Raw genomic sequence first — 11,493 nt, 5'->3', positions numbered from 1 at the left:
GTACTCTATTCGACACGACGACACTCGATTCAACAGAGTACTCGATTCAACAGATTAGTTGATTCAACACGACACTCGATTCAACACGACACTCGATTCAACACGACACTCGATTCAACAAATTAGTTGATTCAACACGACACTCGATTCAACAGTACTGTATTCAACAGAGTACTCGATTCAACACGACACTTGATTCAACACGACACTCGATTCAACAGATTAGTTGATTCAACACGACACTCGATTCAACAGTACTGTATTCAACAGGATACTCGATTCAACACGACACTCGATTCAACACGACACTCGATTCAACAAATTAGTTGATTCAACACGACACTCGATTCAACAGTACTGTATTCAACAGGATACTCGATTCAACAGATTAGTCGATTCAACAGATTAGTTGATTCAACACGACACTCGATTCAACAGAGTACTCGATTCAACACGACACTATTCAACACAACACTTGATTCAACACGACACTCGATTCAACACGACACTCGATTCAACAGAGTACTGTATTCAACACGACACTCGATTCAACAGAGTACTCGATTCAACACGACACTCGATTCAACAAATTAGTTGATTCAACACGACACTCGATTCAACAGTACTGTATTCAACAGGATACTCGATTCAACACGACACTTGATTCAACACGACACTCGATTCAACAGATTAGTCGATTCAACACGACACTCGATTCAACAGAGTACTGTATTCAACACGACACTCGATTCAACACGACACTTGATTCAACACGACACTCGATTCAACAAATTAGTTGATTCAACACGACACTCGATTCAACAGTACTGTATTCAACAGGATACTCGATTCAACACGACACTTGATTCAACACGACACTCGATTCAACAGAGTACTCGATTCAACACGACACTTGATTCAACACGACACTCGATTCAACACGACACTCGATTCAACAGTACTGTATTCAACAGGATACTCGATTCAACACGACACTCGATTCAACAGATTAGTCGATTCAACACGACACTCGATTCAACAGAGTACTTGATTCAACACGACACTCGATTCAACAAATTAGTTGATTCAACACGACACTCGATTCAACAGTACTGTATTCAACAGGACACTCGATTCAACACGACACTCGATTCAACACGACACTCGATTCAACAGATTAGTCGATTCAACACGACACTCGATTCAACAGATTAGTTGATTCAACACGACACTTGATTCAACACGACACTCGATTCAACAGAGTAGTCGATTCAACACGACACTATTCAACAGAGTAGTCGATTCAACAGGGTACTCGATTCAATAGAGTAGTCGATTCAACAGGGTACTCGATTCAACACGACACTCGAATCAACAGATTAGTTGATTCAACAGAGTAGTCGATTCAACAGAGTAGTCGATTCAACACGACACTTGATTCAACAGATTAGTTGATTCAACAGGGTACTCTATACAACACGACACTTGATTCAACAGTAGTCGATTCAACACGATCTTCTCAATGTAATATTTGTTGTAATAATAATACAACTTTTTCAAACAAGTCAGAAAAGTTCCTTCTGCTTGCATGGAGATGCCTAAAAACATATTTAAAAAAATGTAATACTTTAATTAAAAAAACAAAATATATATATACCGTATTTTCCGCACTATAAGGCGCACCGGATTATTAGCCGCACCTTCTATGAATTACATATTTCATAATTTTGTCCACCAATAAGCCGCCCCGGACTATAAGCCGCGCCTACGCTGCGCTAAAGTGAATGTCAAAAAAACGCTGCGCTAAAGTGAATGTCAAAAAAACAGTCAGATAGTTCAGTCAAACTTTAATAATATATTGAAAACCAGCGTTCTAACAACTCTGTCCCAAAATGTACGCAAATGTGCAATCACAAACATAGTAAAATTCAAAATGGTGTAGAGCAATAAATAGCAACATAATGTTGCTCGAACGTTAATGTCACAACACACAAAATAAACATAGCGCTCACCTTCTGAAGTTATTCTTCATTCGTAAATCCTTCGAATTCTTCGTCTTCGGTGTCCGAATTGAAAAGTTGCGCAAGCGTGGGATCCAAAAATGGCCGGCTCCGCCTCGTCGAAGTCATCGGATTCAGTGTCGCTGTTGTTGTCCAGTAGTTCTGTGAATCCTGCCTTCCGGAAAGCTCGGACCACAGTTGTGACCGAAACTATCTGCCCAGGCATTTACGATCCACTGGCAGATGTTGGCGTATGTCGACCGGCGCTGTCTGCCCGTCTTAGTGAAGGTGTGTTCGCCTTCGGAGCTGTGTGAAAAAAGCCACCCGGCCTCTTCGCGTAAACTTCCCTTAACCACTCGCTCATCTTTTCTTCATCCATCCATCCCTTCGAGTTAGCTTTTATGATGACGCCGGCTGGAAAGGTCTCTTTTGGCAAGGTCTTCCTTTTGAATATCACCATGGGTGGAAGTTAGCATGGCAAGCTAGAACCACAGTGAAGGATGACTTCTCATTCCCTGTGGTGCGAATATTCACCGTACGTGCTCCCGTTCCACAGTGCGGTTCACAGGTATATCAGTTGCTGTGAAATACGGTAGTAATCCGTGTGCGGATGGAGAGATTGCGTCTTTTTATGAACCGGATCCTTGTCGCGTAGTAGGAGCCATTTTGTGGTCTTTACAGATGTAAACAGGAAATGAAACGTACGGTGATATCCGCGCGTTTTTTCTTCTTCTTCCGGGGGCGGGTAGAAGAAGAAGCGCTTCCTGTTCTATGGGGGCGGGTGCTTACCTTGGCGGTTGCTTGCGTAGAAGAAGAAGCGCTTCCTGTTCTACCGGGAAAAAAGATGGCGGCTGTTTACCGAAGTTGCGAGACCGAAACTTTATGAAAATGAATCGTAATAAAGCGCACCGGGTTATAAGGCGCACTGTCAGCTTTTGAGAAAAATTGTGGTTTTTAGGTGCGCCTTATAGTGCGGAAAATACGGTATATATATTTTTTTTTTTGGCTGAAAATGTTTTTGATTCGATTTTTGCCAATTTAGAAGAGGATGAGTAAGAATCCACCAAAGTGATCTACATTCAGGGAGTCAATCTTTGGACACCAAACGATTCGATCCGATTCCTGACGACTCGATTCAGAATGGATTCAGTTCAAACAGATACTCAATAATATATATTTTTATTGATTGTTGCAGACCATGAATGGTCATGTGACTCCATCATAGTGTCCCTAATGTTGTGACCTTTAAAGGTGGCACTTCGCTACACGTCCACAAAACACTTCCTGTAGCGTCCGTACGCGGCGGCGCTGATGACCACCTCCACCACGGCCGAGCCCTCGTCGGCGTCCACGCTCACGTCCTGCACGGCGGCCTCCTTGTACAGCCAGCTGTCACGGAGGGCGCCGTTTAGCGACGCCACCTCTAACCTGGCGTGCGTGTGTGGGCGGGGCTCACCTGAGCTGAGGCGTGTCCAGCTTCACCTTCAGGCTCAGCACACGCTTCCCGGTCGACGTCAGCACGCGCTCCTCCACCGCCTCCCGCAGCGCCTCCAGGCCACGCCCCCGCAGGGCGGAGACGGGGAAGACGTCGGCCTCCGTCGCCTCGTAGCTGACAGGGATTCAGAGGGTCAAGCTGTCGCCATGGTAACGCCCCTCACTGTCCTCATACACATTTGTCGCTCCATATCGATATCATCCGTACTTGTATCGTTTGGTCGTGTGGAATGTTAGAAAAGGTTTGATGAGGTGAAATTAATTTAGCCATGATACACACATTTGAACCGATACGGTACCGATTCCCGGTGCCTGGGAATCGATACCACTACAACAGTGCCAATTTTCTACATTAAGTTAAAGTTAAAGTACCAATGATTGTCACACACACACTAGGTGTGGCGAGATTATTCTCTGCATTTGACCCATCACCCTTGATCACCCCCTGGGAGGTGAGGGGAGCAGTGGGCAGCAGCGGTGGCCGCGCCCGGGAATCATTTTGGTGATTTAACCCCCAATTCCAACCCTTGATGCTGAGTGCCAAGCAGGGAGGTAATGGCTCCCATTTTTATAGTCTTTGGTATGACTCGGCCGGGATTTGAACTCACAACCTACCGATCTCAGGGCGGACACTCTAACCACTAGGCCACTGAGTAGGTACATTAAGTTGCAGTTGCAAGGCCAAGACGTTAGATGGCAGTAGTGTACAGTTTATGGTGTTTTTTTGTTGCGCCCTACAAAGTGTTAATACTGTAAGTATTGTACTTATTACGCACCAGCTGTTTGATTGTAACACACATCATAGTTGTAGTTTTAATTAACACATTTAGAGGCGGTGAAATCGCCATGTAAAATCGCTAATGCTAATCTAGTAGCATGTCAATAGCAAAGCCAATGCAAATTAGCATCAAGCTAACAATCAGTAAAAGTGGAGCGTTTTTTTGGGGGGGGTCAATTACAGTTGCAAGGGCAATACATTAGATGGCAGTAGTGTATATGGTGTGTTTAGGTTTTTGTTGCGCCCTGAAAAGTGTTAATACTGTAAGTGTTGTACTTATTACGCACCAGCTGTTTGATTGTAACGTGCATCTTAGTTGAAGTTTTAATTAACACATTTGGAGGTGTTGAAATTAAGTTAAAGTTAAAAGTTAAAATCGCCATGTAAAATGGCTAATGCTAATCAGGTAGCATGTCAATAGCAAAGCCAATGTAAATTAGCATCAAGCTAGCACATTTAGTAAAAGTGGAACGTTTTTTTGGGGGTGGTCAATTACAGTTGCAAGGACAATACATTAGATGGCAGTAGTGTATAATCTACAGTGTGTTTAGGTTTTTGTTGCGCCCTGAAAAGTGTTAATACTGTAAGTGTTGTACTTATTACGCACCAGCTGTTTGATTGTAACGTGCATCTTAGTTGAAGTTTTAATTAACACATTTGAGGGGTTGAAATTAAGTTAAAGTCAAAAGTTAAAATCGCCATGTAAAATCGCTAATGCTAATCAGTAGCATGCCAATAGCAAAGCCAATGTAAATTAGCATCAAGCTAGCACATTTAGTAAAAGTGGAACGTTTTTTTGGGGGTGGTCAATTACAGTTGCAAGGGCAATACATTAGATGGCAGTAGTGTATAATCTACAGTGTGTTTAGGTTTTTGTTGCGCCCTGAAAAGTGTTAATACTGTAAGTGTTGTACTTATTACGCACCGGCTGTTTGATTGTAACGTGCATCTTAGTTGAAGTTTTAATTAACACATTTGGAGGTGTTGAAATTAAGTTAAAGTTAAAAGTTAAAATCGCCATGTAAAATGGCTAATGCTAATCAGGTAGCATGTCAATAGCAAAGCCAATGTAAATTAGCATCAAGCTAGCACATTTAGTAAAAGTGGAACGTTTTTTTGGGGGTGGTCAATTACAGTTGCAAGGGCAATACATTAGATGGCAGTAGTGTATAATCTACAGTGTGTTTAGGTTTTTGTTGCGCCCTGAAAAGTGTTAATACTGTAAGTGTTGTACTTATTACGCACCGGCTGTTTGATTGTAACGTGCATCTTAGTTGAAGTTTTAATTAACACATTTGAGGGGTTGAAATTAAGTTAAAGTCAAAAGTTAAAATCGCCATGTAAAATGGCTAATGCTAATCAGGTAGCATGTCAATAGCAAAGCCAATGTAAATTAGCATCAAGCTAGCACATTTAGTAAAAGTGGAACGTTTTTTGGGGGGTGGTCAATTACAGTTGCAAGGGCAATACATTAGATGGCAGTAGTGTATAATCTACGGTGTGTTTAGGTTTTTGTTGCGCCCTGAAAAGTGTTAATACTGCAAGTGTTGTACTTATTACACACCAGCTGTTTGATAGTAACGTGCATCTTGGTTGTAGTTTTCATTAACACATTTGGAGGTGTTGAAATCGCCATGTCAAATCGCTAATGCTAACCAGTAGCATGTCAATAGCAAAGCCAATGTAAATTAGCATCAAGCTAGCACATTTAGTAAAAGTGGAGCGTTTTTTCTTTTGCCTGTTACAATCAAACAGCTGGTGCGTAATAAGTACAACACTTACAGTATTAACACTTTTCAGGGCGCAACAAACAACTAATCTATGGTGTGTTGTTTAGTTTTTTGTTGCGCCCTAAAAAGTGTTAATACTGTAAGTATTGTACTTTCTACACACCAGCGGTTTGATTGTAACATGCATCTTAGTTGAAGTTTTCATTAACACATTTTGAGGTGTTGAAATCGCCATGTAAAATCGCTAATGCTAACCAGTAGCATGTCAATAGCAAATCCAATGTAAATTAGCATCAAGCTAGCACATTTAGTAAAAGTGGAGCAGTTTTTTTGTGTCAATTACAGTTGCAAGGACAATACATTACAATCTATGGTGTGTTTAGGTTTTTGTTGCGCCCTGAAAAATGTTAATACTGTAAGTGTTGTACTTATTACGCACCAGCTGAACGGGACAAGCGGTAGAAATGGATGGATGGATGGATGTTTGATTGTAACAAGCATCTTAGTTGAAGTTTTAATTTACACATTTGGAGGTGTTGAAATCGCCATGTAAAACGCTAATGCTAACCAGTAGCATGTCAATAGCAAAGCCAATGTAAATTAGCATCAAGCAAATGCTAATTTTGCAGGTATACACCTCAGGTCATATTTTGATATTTGATGCATGCTAACGTTAGCATGCTAACTTTATTATGCTAATTTTGTAGGTATACACCTCAGTCATATTTTGATATTTGATGCATGCTAACGTTAGCATGCTAGCTTTATTATGCTAATTTTGCAGGTATACACCTCAGTCATATTTTGGTATTTGATGCATGCTAACGTTAGCATGCTAGCTTTATTATGCTAATTTTGCAGGTATACACCTCAGGTCATATTTTTGTATTTAATGCATGCTAACGTTAAATAAATAAATATGAATATCTTATGTGAAATTGTAGTCTTTGCCATTAAGTTGAATGTCTTGTTGCGCCCTATAAAGTGTTTATACTGTAAGTATTGCACTAATTACACACCAGCTGTTTGATTATAACGTGCATCTTAGTTGTAGTTCTCATTAACACATTTGGAGATGTTGAAATGGACATGTAAAATAGCTAATGCTAACCAGTAGCATGTATATGACAATTAGCATCGAGCTAGCACATTTTGAAAAGAGGAGCCTTACTTTTGAGAGTTTTCAATCAGGCGTGCTTGCTTTGTTGCCATGGAAAATGACAACATGACCTAGAGGCGGTCCCCTACCAGTACGCCTGTTTCCTCGCCAAGTGTTTGAGCCGGTGCCGAGTCATGACGTGCAACATAGGTGTCGAAATATGGCACCGTTTGATTTAAGGTGAATCGGTGCTACAAGTGATACGTGAAGACCCAGGGCAGGTTCTTACTTGTGGACCAGGTCTATCTTGTTGTGGACTTCCATCATGGAGCTGAGGAGGCCCTCAGGGACTTGCAGGTTCTTCAAGACGTTCAAGACGTTGGCCTTCTGGTTGGTGGTCTCAGGGTGGCTGATGTCCCGGACGTGGACCAGCAGGTCCTGCAGGCGCCACAAGACAAAGGTCAAGAAGCACAAGAGTGGACCAGCACAACGCACCAACCTGGGCATCTTCAAATTGTTTCATGAGTGCAACATAAAAAGCACACAATGGACTTTATTTTGTTGATCATTTACTTAAAGATCTTTTGTTTTGACATTTTCATTAAAAGAAAATTGTCAATACATGCCCAACTTTACTTTTTATTGTAGTTTTATATTTAATTATAATTATTTTATATTCAATTACTATTACCATGATTTAATTTTATATTTTAATGATACATTTTTAATTTTCATAGTTTAATAATTATTACATTAATTGTATACTTAAATTATATTTATTATATTTTATCACAGTATTTTAACCTTAATTATTTTATAAGTATTTTATTTTTAGATTGTAATTATAATTATTGTTTAATTTTTATATTTTAACAGTAATTATATTATTCTTATATGTTATCAAGGCTTATTTTATTTGTATATTTAATGATAATTATATTATTCTTATATTTTATCCATGATTATTTTATTTTTAGATTTTATTATAATTATTTTATCTTTATATCTTAATTATGATTTTCATTGTTTAATTTTAATGGTATAATATTCTTATATTTTATATATGATTATTTTATTTTTATATTTTAATTATAATTATCAGTTTCATTTTTATATTTTAATGGTAATGATATTATTTTATTTTATGAAGGCTTATTTTATTTGTATATTTAATGATAATTATATTACTCTTATATTTTATGTACAATTATTTTATTTTTATATTTTATTATAATTCTATTTTTATATTTTAATTTTAATGATCATTGTTTCATTTTAATGGTAATTATAATATTCTTATATTTGATCTATGATTATTTTATTTGTATATTTTAATGATGATTATTACATTTGTATACTTTAATTATAAAAATTTTTATTACAGTATTTTAACTTTCATTATTTAATGTGTACATCTTATTTTATTTTTAGATTTGAATTATAATTATCATTGTTATTTTTATATTTTAATGGTAATTATAATATTCTTATATTTTATCTATGATTATTTCATTTTTATATTTTCATTATAATGACTCTTTTATATTTTAATAATAATTATAAATATATTTCTATATTTATAATCATTATATTTGTATATTTTAAATACAATCATCGTTACTTTATTTTTAGACTTTACTTATAATTATCATTAGTTTGTTTATTTTTAGATTTTGACTTAAAAAATTACCAATATTTTATTTTGACATTTTAATTATAATTATTAGTCATTCATTTTTATATTTTAATGACAATTATATATTTTTTTAAATATTTTATGTATAATTATTTTTAAATTATATTATTGTATATATATATATATATATATATATATATATTATATATATATATATTTGAAATCCTGGCGTCCTTCAGACAAAGTGCAGTCCTACCGACTGTTTGATGTCCTCCAGCGTGGCGGAGAAGGAGTCAATGAGTGGGTGTGGCAGCTGTGACAAGAAGCCGATGGTGTCCACAAAGAGCGCCGTCACACGACCCGGCAGCTGACCGGCGTGGACCGTCACGTCCAGCGTGGCGAAGAGCTGGTCTCTGGGCTGCAGCTGCTGGTCGCCCGTCAGCGCCTTGATGAGAGTGGTCTTACCTGCGCGCGCGCGCGCACACACACACACACACACACACACACACACACACACACACACACACACACGCCAATGAAAGGAGGGCGAGGATGGAGGGGGTTGTGTCACTCACCACAGTTAGTGTAGCCCAACACCGACACCAGGGGGAACTCCTTGTGTCTCCTGCGGGAACGCAGCAGGTGCCTCCTCTTCTTCAGCTTGTCCAGGGCACAGCGGATCTTCATCTCCCGCTCCTTCAGAAGCCTCTGCTGGATCTCCATCTGGGTCTCACCTGCACACACCAGGACCAGGTTGACCAAGGTGTGGCGTCACCACTAAACACCGGTCTTACCTGAGCCTCCGATGTACCTGGAGCCTCCGCCCTGCTGGTCCAACTTCATGAAGTCATTCTTCACACGTGACCTGATGGTGATGACAACACCCGCTCATGTCTAACACACATGATGGTGTTGACAACACCCGCTCATGTCTAACACACATGATGGTGTTGACAACACCCGCTCATGTCTAACACACATGATGGTGTTGACAACACCCGCTCATGTCTAACACACATGATGGTGTTGACAACACCCGCTCATGTCTAACACACATGATGGTGTTGACAACACCCGCTCATGTCTAACACACATGATGGTGATGACAACACCCGCTCATGTCTAACACACATGATGGTGATGACAACACCCGCTCATGTCTAACACACATGATGGTGATGACAACACCCGCTCATGTCTAACACACATGATGGTGATGACAACACCCGCTCATGTCTAACACACATGATGGTGTTGACAACACCCGCTCATGTCTAACACACATGATGGTGATGACAACACCCGCTCATGTCTAACACACATGATGGTGTTGACAACACCCGCTCATGTCTAACACACATGATGGTGATGACAACACCCGCTCATGTCTAACACACATGATGGTGTTGACAACACCCGCTCATGTCTAACACACATGATGGTGTTGACAACACCCGCTCATGTCTAACACACATGATGGTGTTGACAACACCCGCTCATGTCTAACACACATGATGGTGTTGACAACACCCGCTCATGTCTAACACACATGATGGTGATGACAACACCCGCTCATGTCTAACACACATGATGGTGTTGACAACACCCGCTCATGTCTAACACACATGATGGTGTTGACAACACCCGCTCATGTCTAACACACATGATGGTGATGACAACACCCGCTCATGTCTAACACACATGATGGTGTTGACAACACCCGCTCATGTCTAACACACATGATGGTGATGACAACACCCGCTCATGTCTAACACACATGATGGTGTTGACAACACCCGCTCATGTCTAACACACATGATGGTGTTGACAACACCCGCTCATGTCTAACACACATGATGGTGATGACAACACCCGCTCATGTCTAACACACATGATGGTGTTGACAACACCCGCTCATGTCTAACACACATGATGGTGTTGACAACACCCGCTCATGTCTAACACACATGATGGTGATGACAACACCCGCTCATGTCTAACACACATGATGGTGTTGACAACACCCGCTCATGTCTAACACACATGATGGTGTTGACAACACCCGCTCATGTCTAACACACATGACGGTGTTGACAACACCCGCTCATGTCTAACACACATGACGGTGTTGACAACACCCGCTCATGTCTAACACACATGACGGTGTTGACAACACCCGCTCATGTCTAACACACATGACGGTGTTGACAACACCCGCTCATGTCTAACACACATGACGGTGATGACAACACCCGCTCATGTCTAACACACATGATGGTGATGACAACACCCGCTCATGTCTAACACACATGATGGTGATGACAACACCCGCTCATGTCTAACACACATGATGGTGATGACAACACCCGCTCATGTCTAACACACATGATGGTGTTGACAACACCCGCTCATGTCTAACACACATGATGGTGATGACAACACCCGCTCACGTCTAACACACATGATGGTGATGACAACACCCGCTCATGTCTAACACACATGATGGTGTTGACAACACCCGCTCATGTCTAACACACATGATGGTGATGACAACACCCGCTCATGTCTAACACACATGATGGTGATGACAACACCCGCTCATGTCTAACACACATGATGGTGTTGACAACACCCGCTCATGTCTAACACACATGATGGTGATGACAACACCCGCTCATGTCTAACACACATGATGGTGATGACAACACCCGCTCATGTCTAACACACATGATGGTGATGACAACACCCGCTCATGT

The 11,493-nt window shown here is 40.3% G+C and overlaps 1 protein-coding gene across 1 annotated transcript in view; it reads right to left on the bottom strand.

The window, feature by feature from the left end:
* Positions 1 to 3,163: 3,163 nt before the first annotated feature.
* gtpbp6 (GTP binding protein 6 (putative)) overlaps positions 3,164 to 11,493 on the bottom strand; it is a 41,288-nt gene continuing 32,958 nt past the window's right edge. The window contains exons 8-13 of the mRNA XM_061977544.2: positions 9,532 to 9,602; positions 9,313 to 9,471; positions 8,994 to 9,202; positions 7,391 to 7,539; positions 3,457 to 3,609; positions 3,164 to 3,389 (exon numbers count right to left, since the gene is read on the bottom strand). Of these exons, the coding sequence (XP_061833528.1) occupies positions 3,263 to 3,389; positions 3,457 to 3,609; positions 7,391 to 7,539; positions 8,994 to 9,202; positions 9,313 to 9,471; positions 9,532 to 9,602 (868 nt within the window). The 3' untranslated portion in view covers positions 3,164 to 3,262. The remainder of the gene's footprint in view (positions 3,390 to 3,456; positions 3,610 to 7,390; positions 7,540 to 8,993; positions 9,203 to 9,312; positions 9,472 to 9,531; positions 9,603 to 11,493) is intronic.

The sequence above is a fragment of the Nerophis lumbriciformis genome, linkage group LG18 (genome assembly GCF_033978685.3).
Source record: "Nerophis lumbriciformis linkage group LG18, RoL_Nlum_v2.1, whole genome shotgun sequence".
Lineage (NCBI taxonomy): Eukaryota > Metazoa > Chordata > Actinopteri > Syngnathiformes > Syngnathidae > Nerophis > Nerophis lumbriciformis.
The sequence above is the reverse complement of the archived record's forward strand: the minus strand, read 5'-3'. Positions and strand labels throughout refer to the sequence as shown.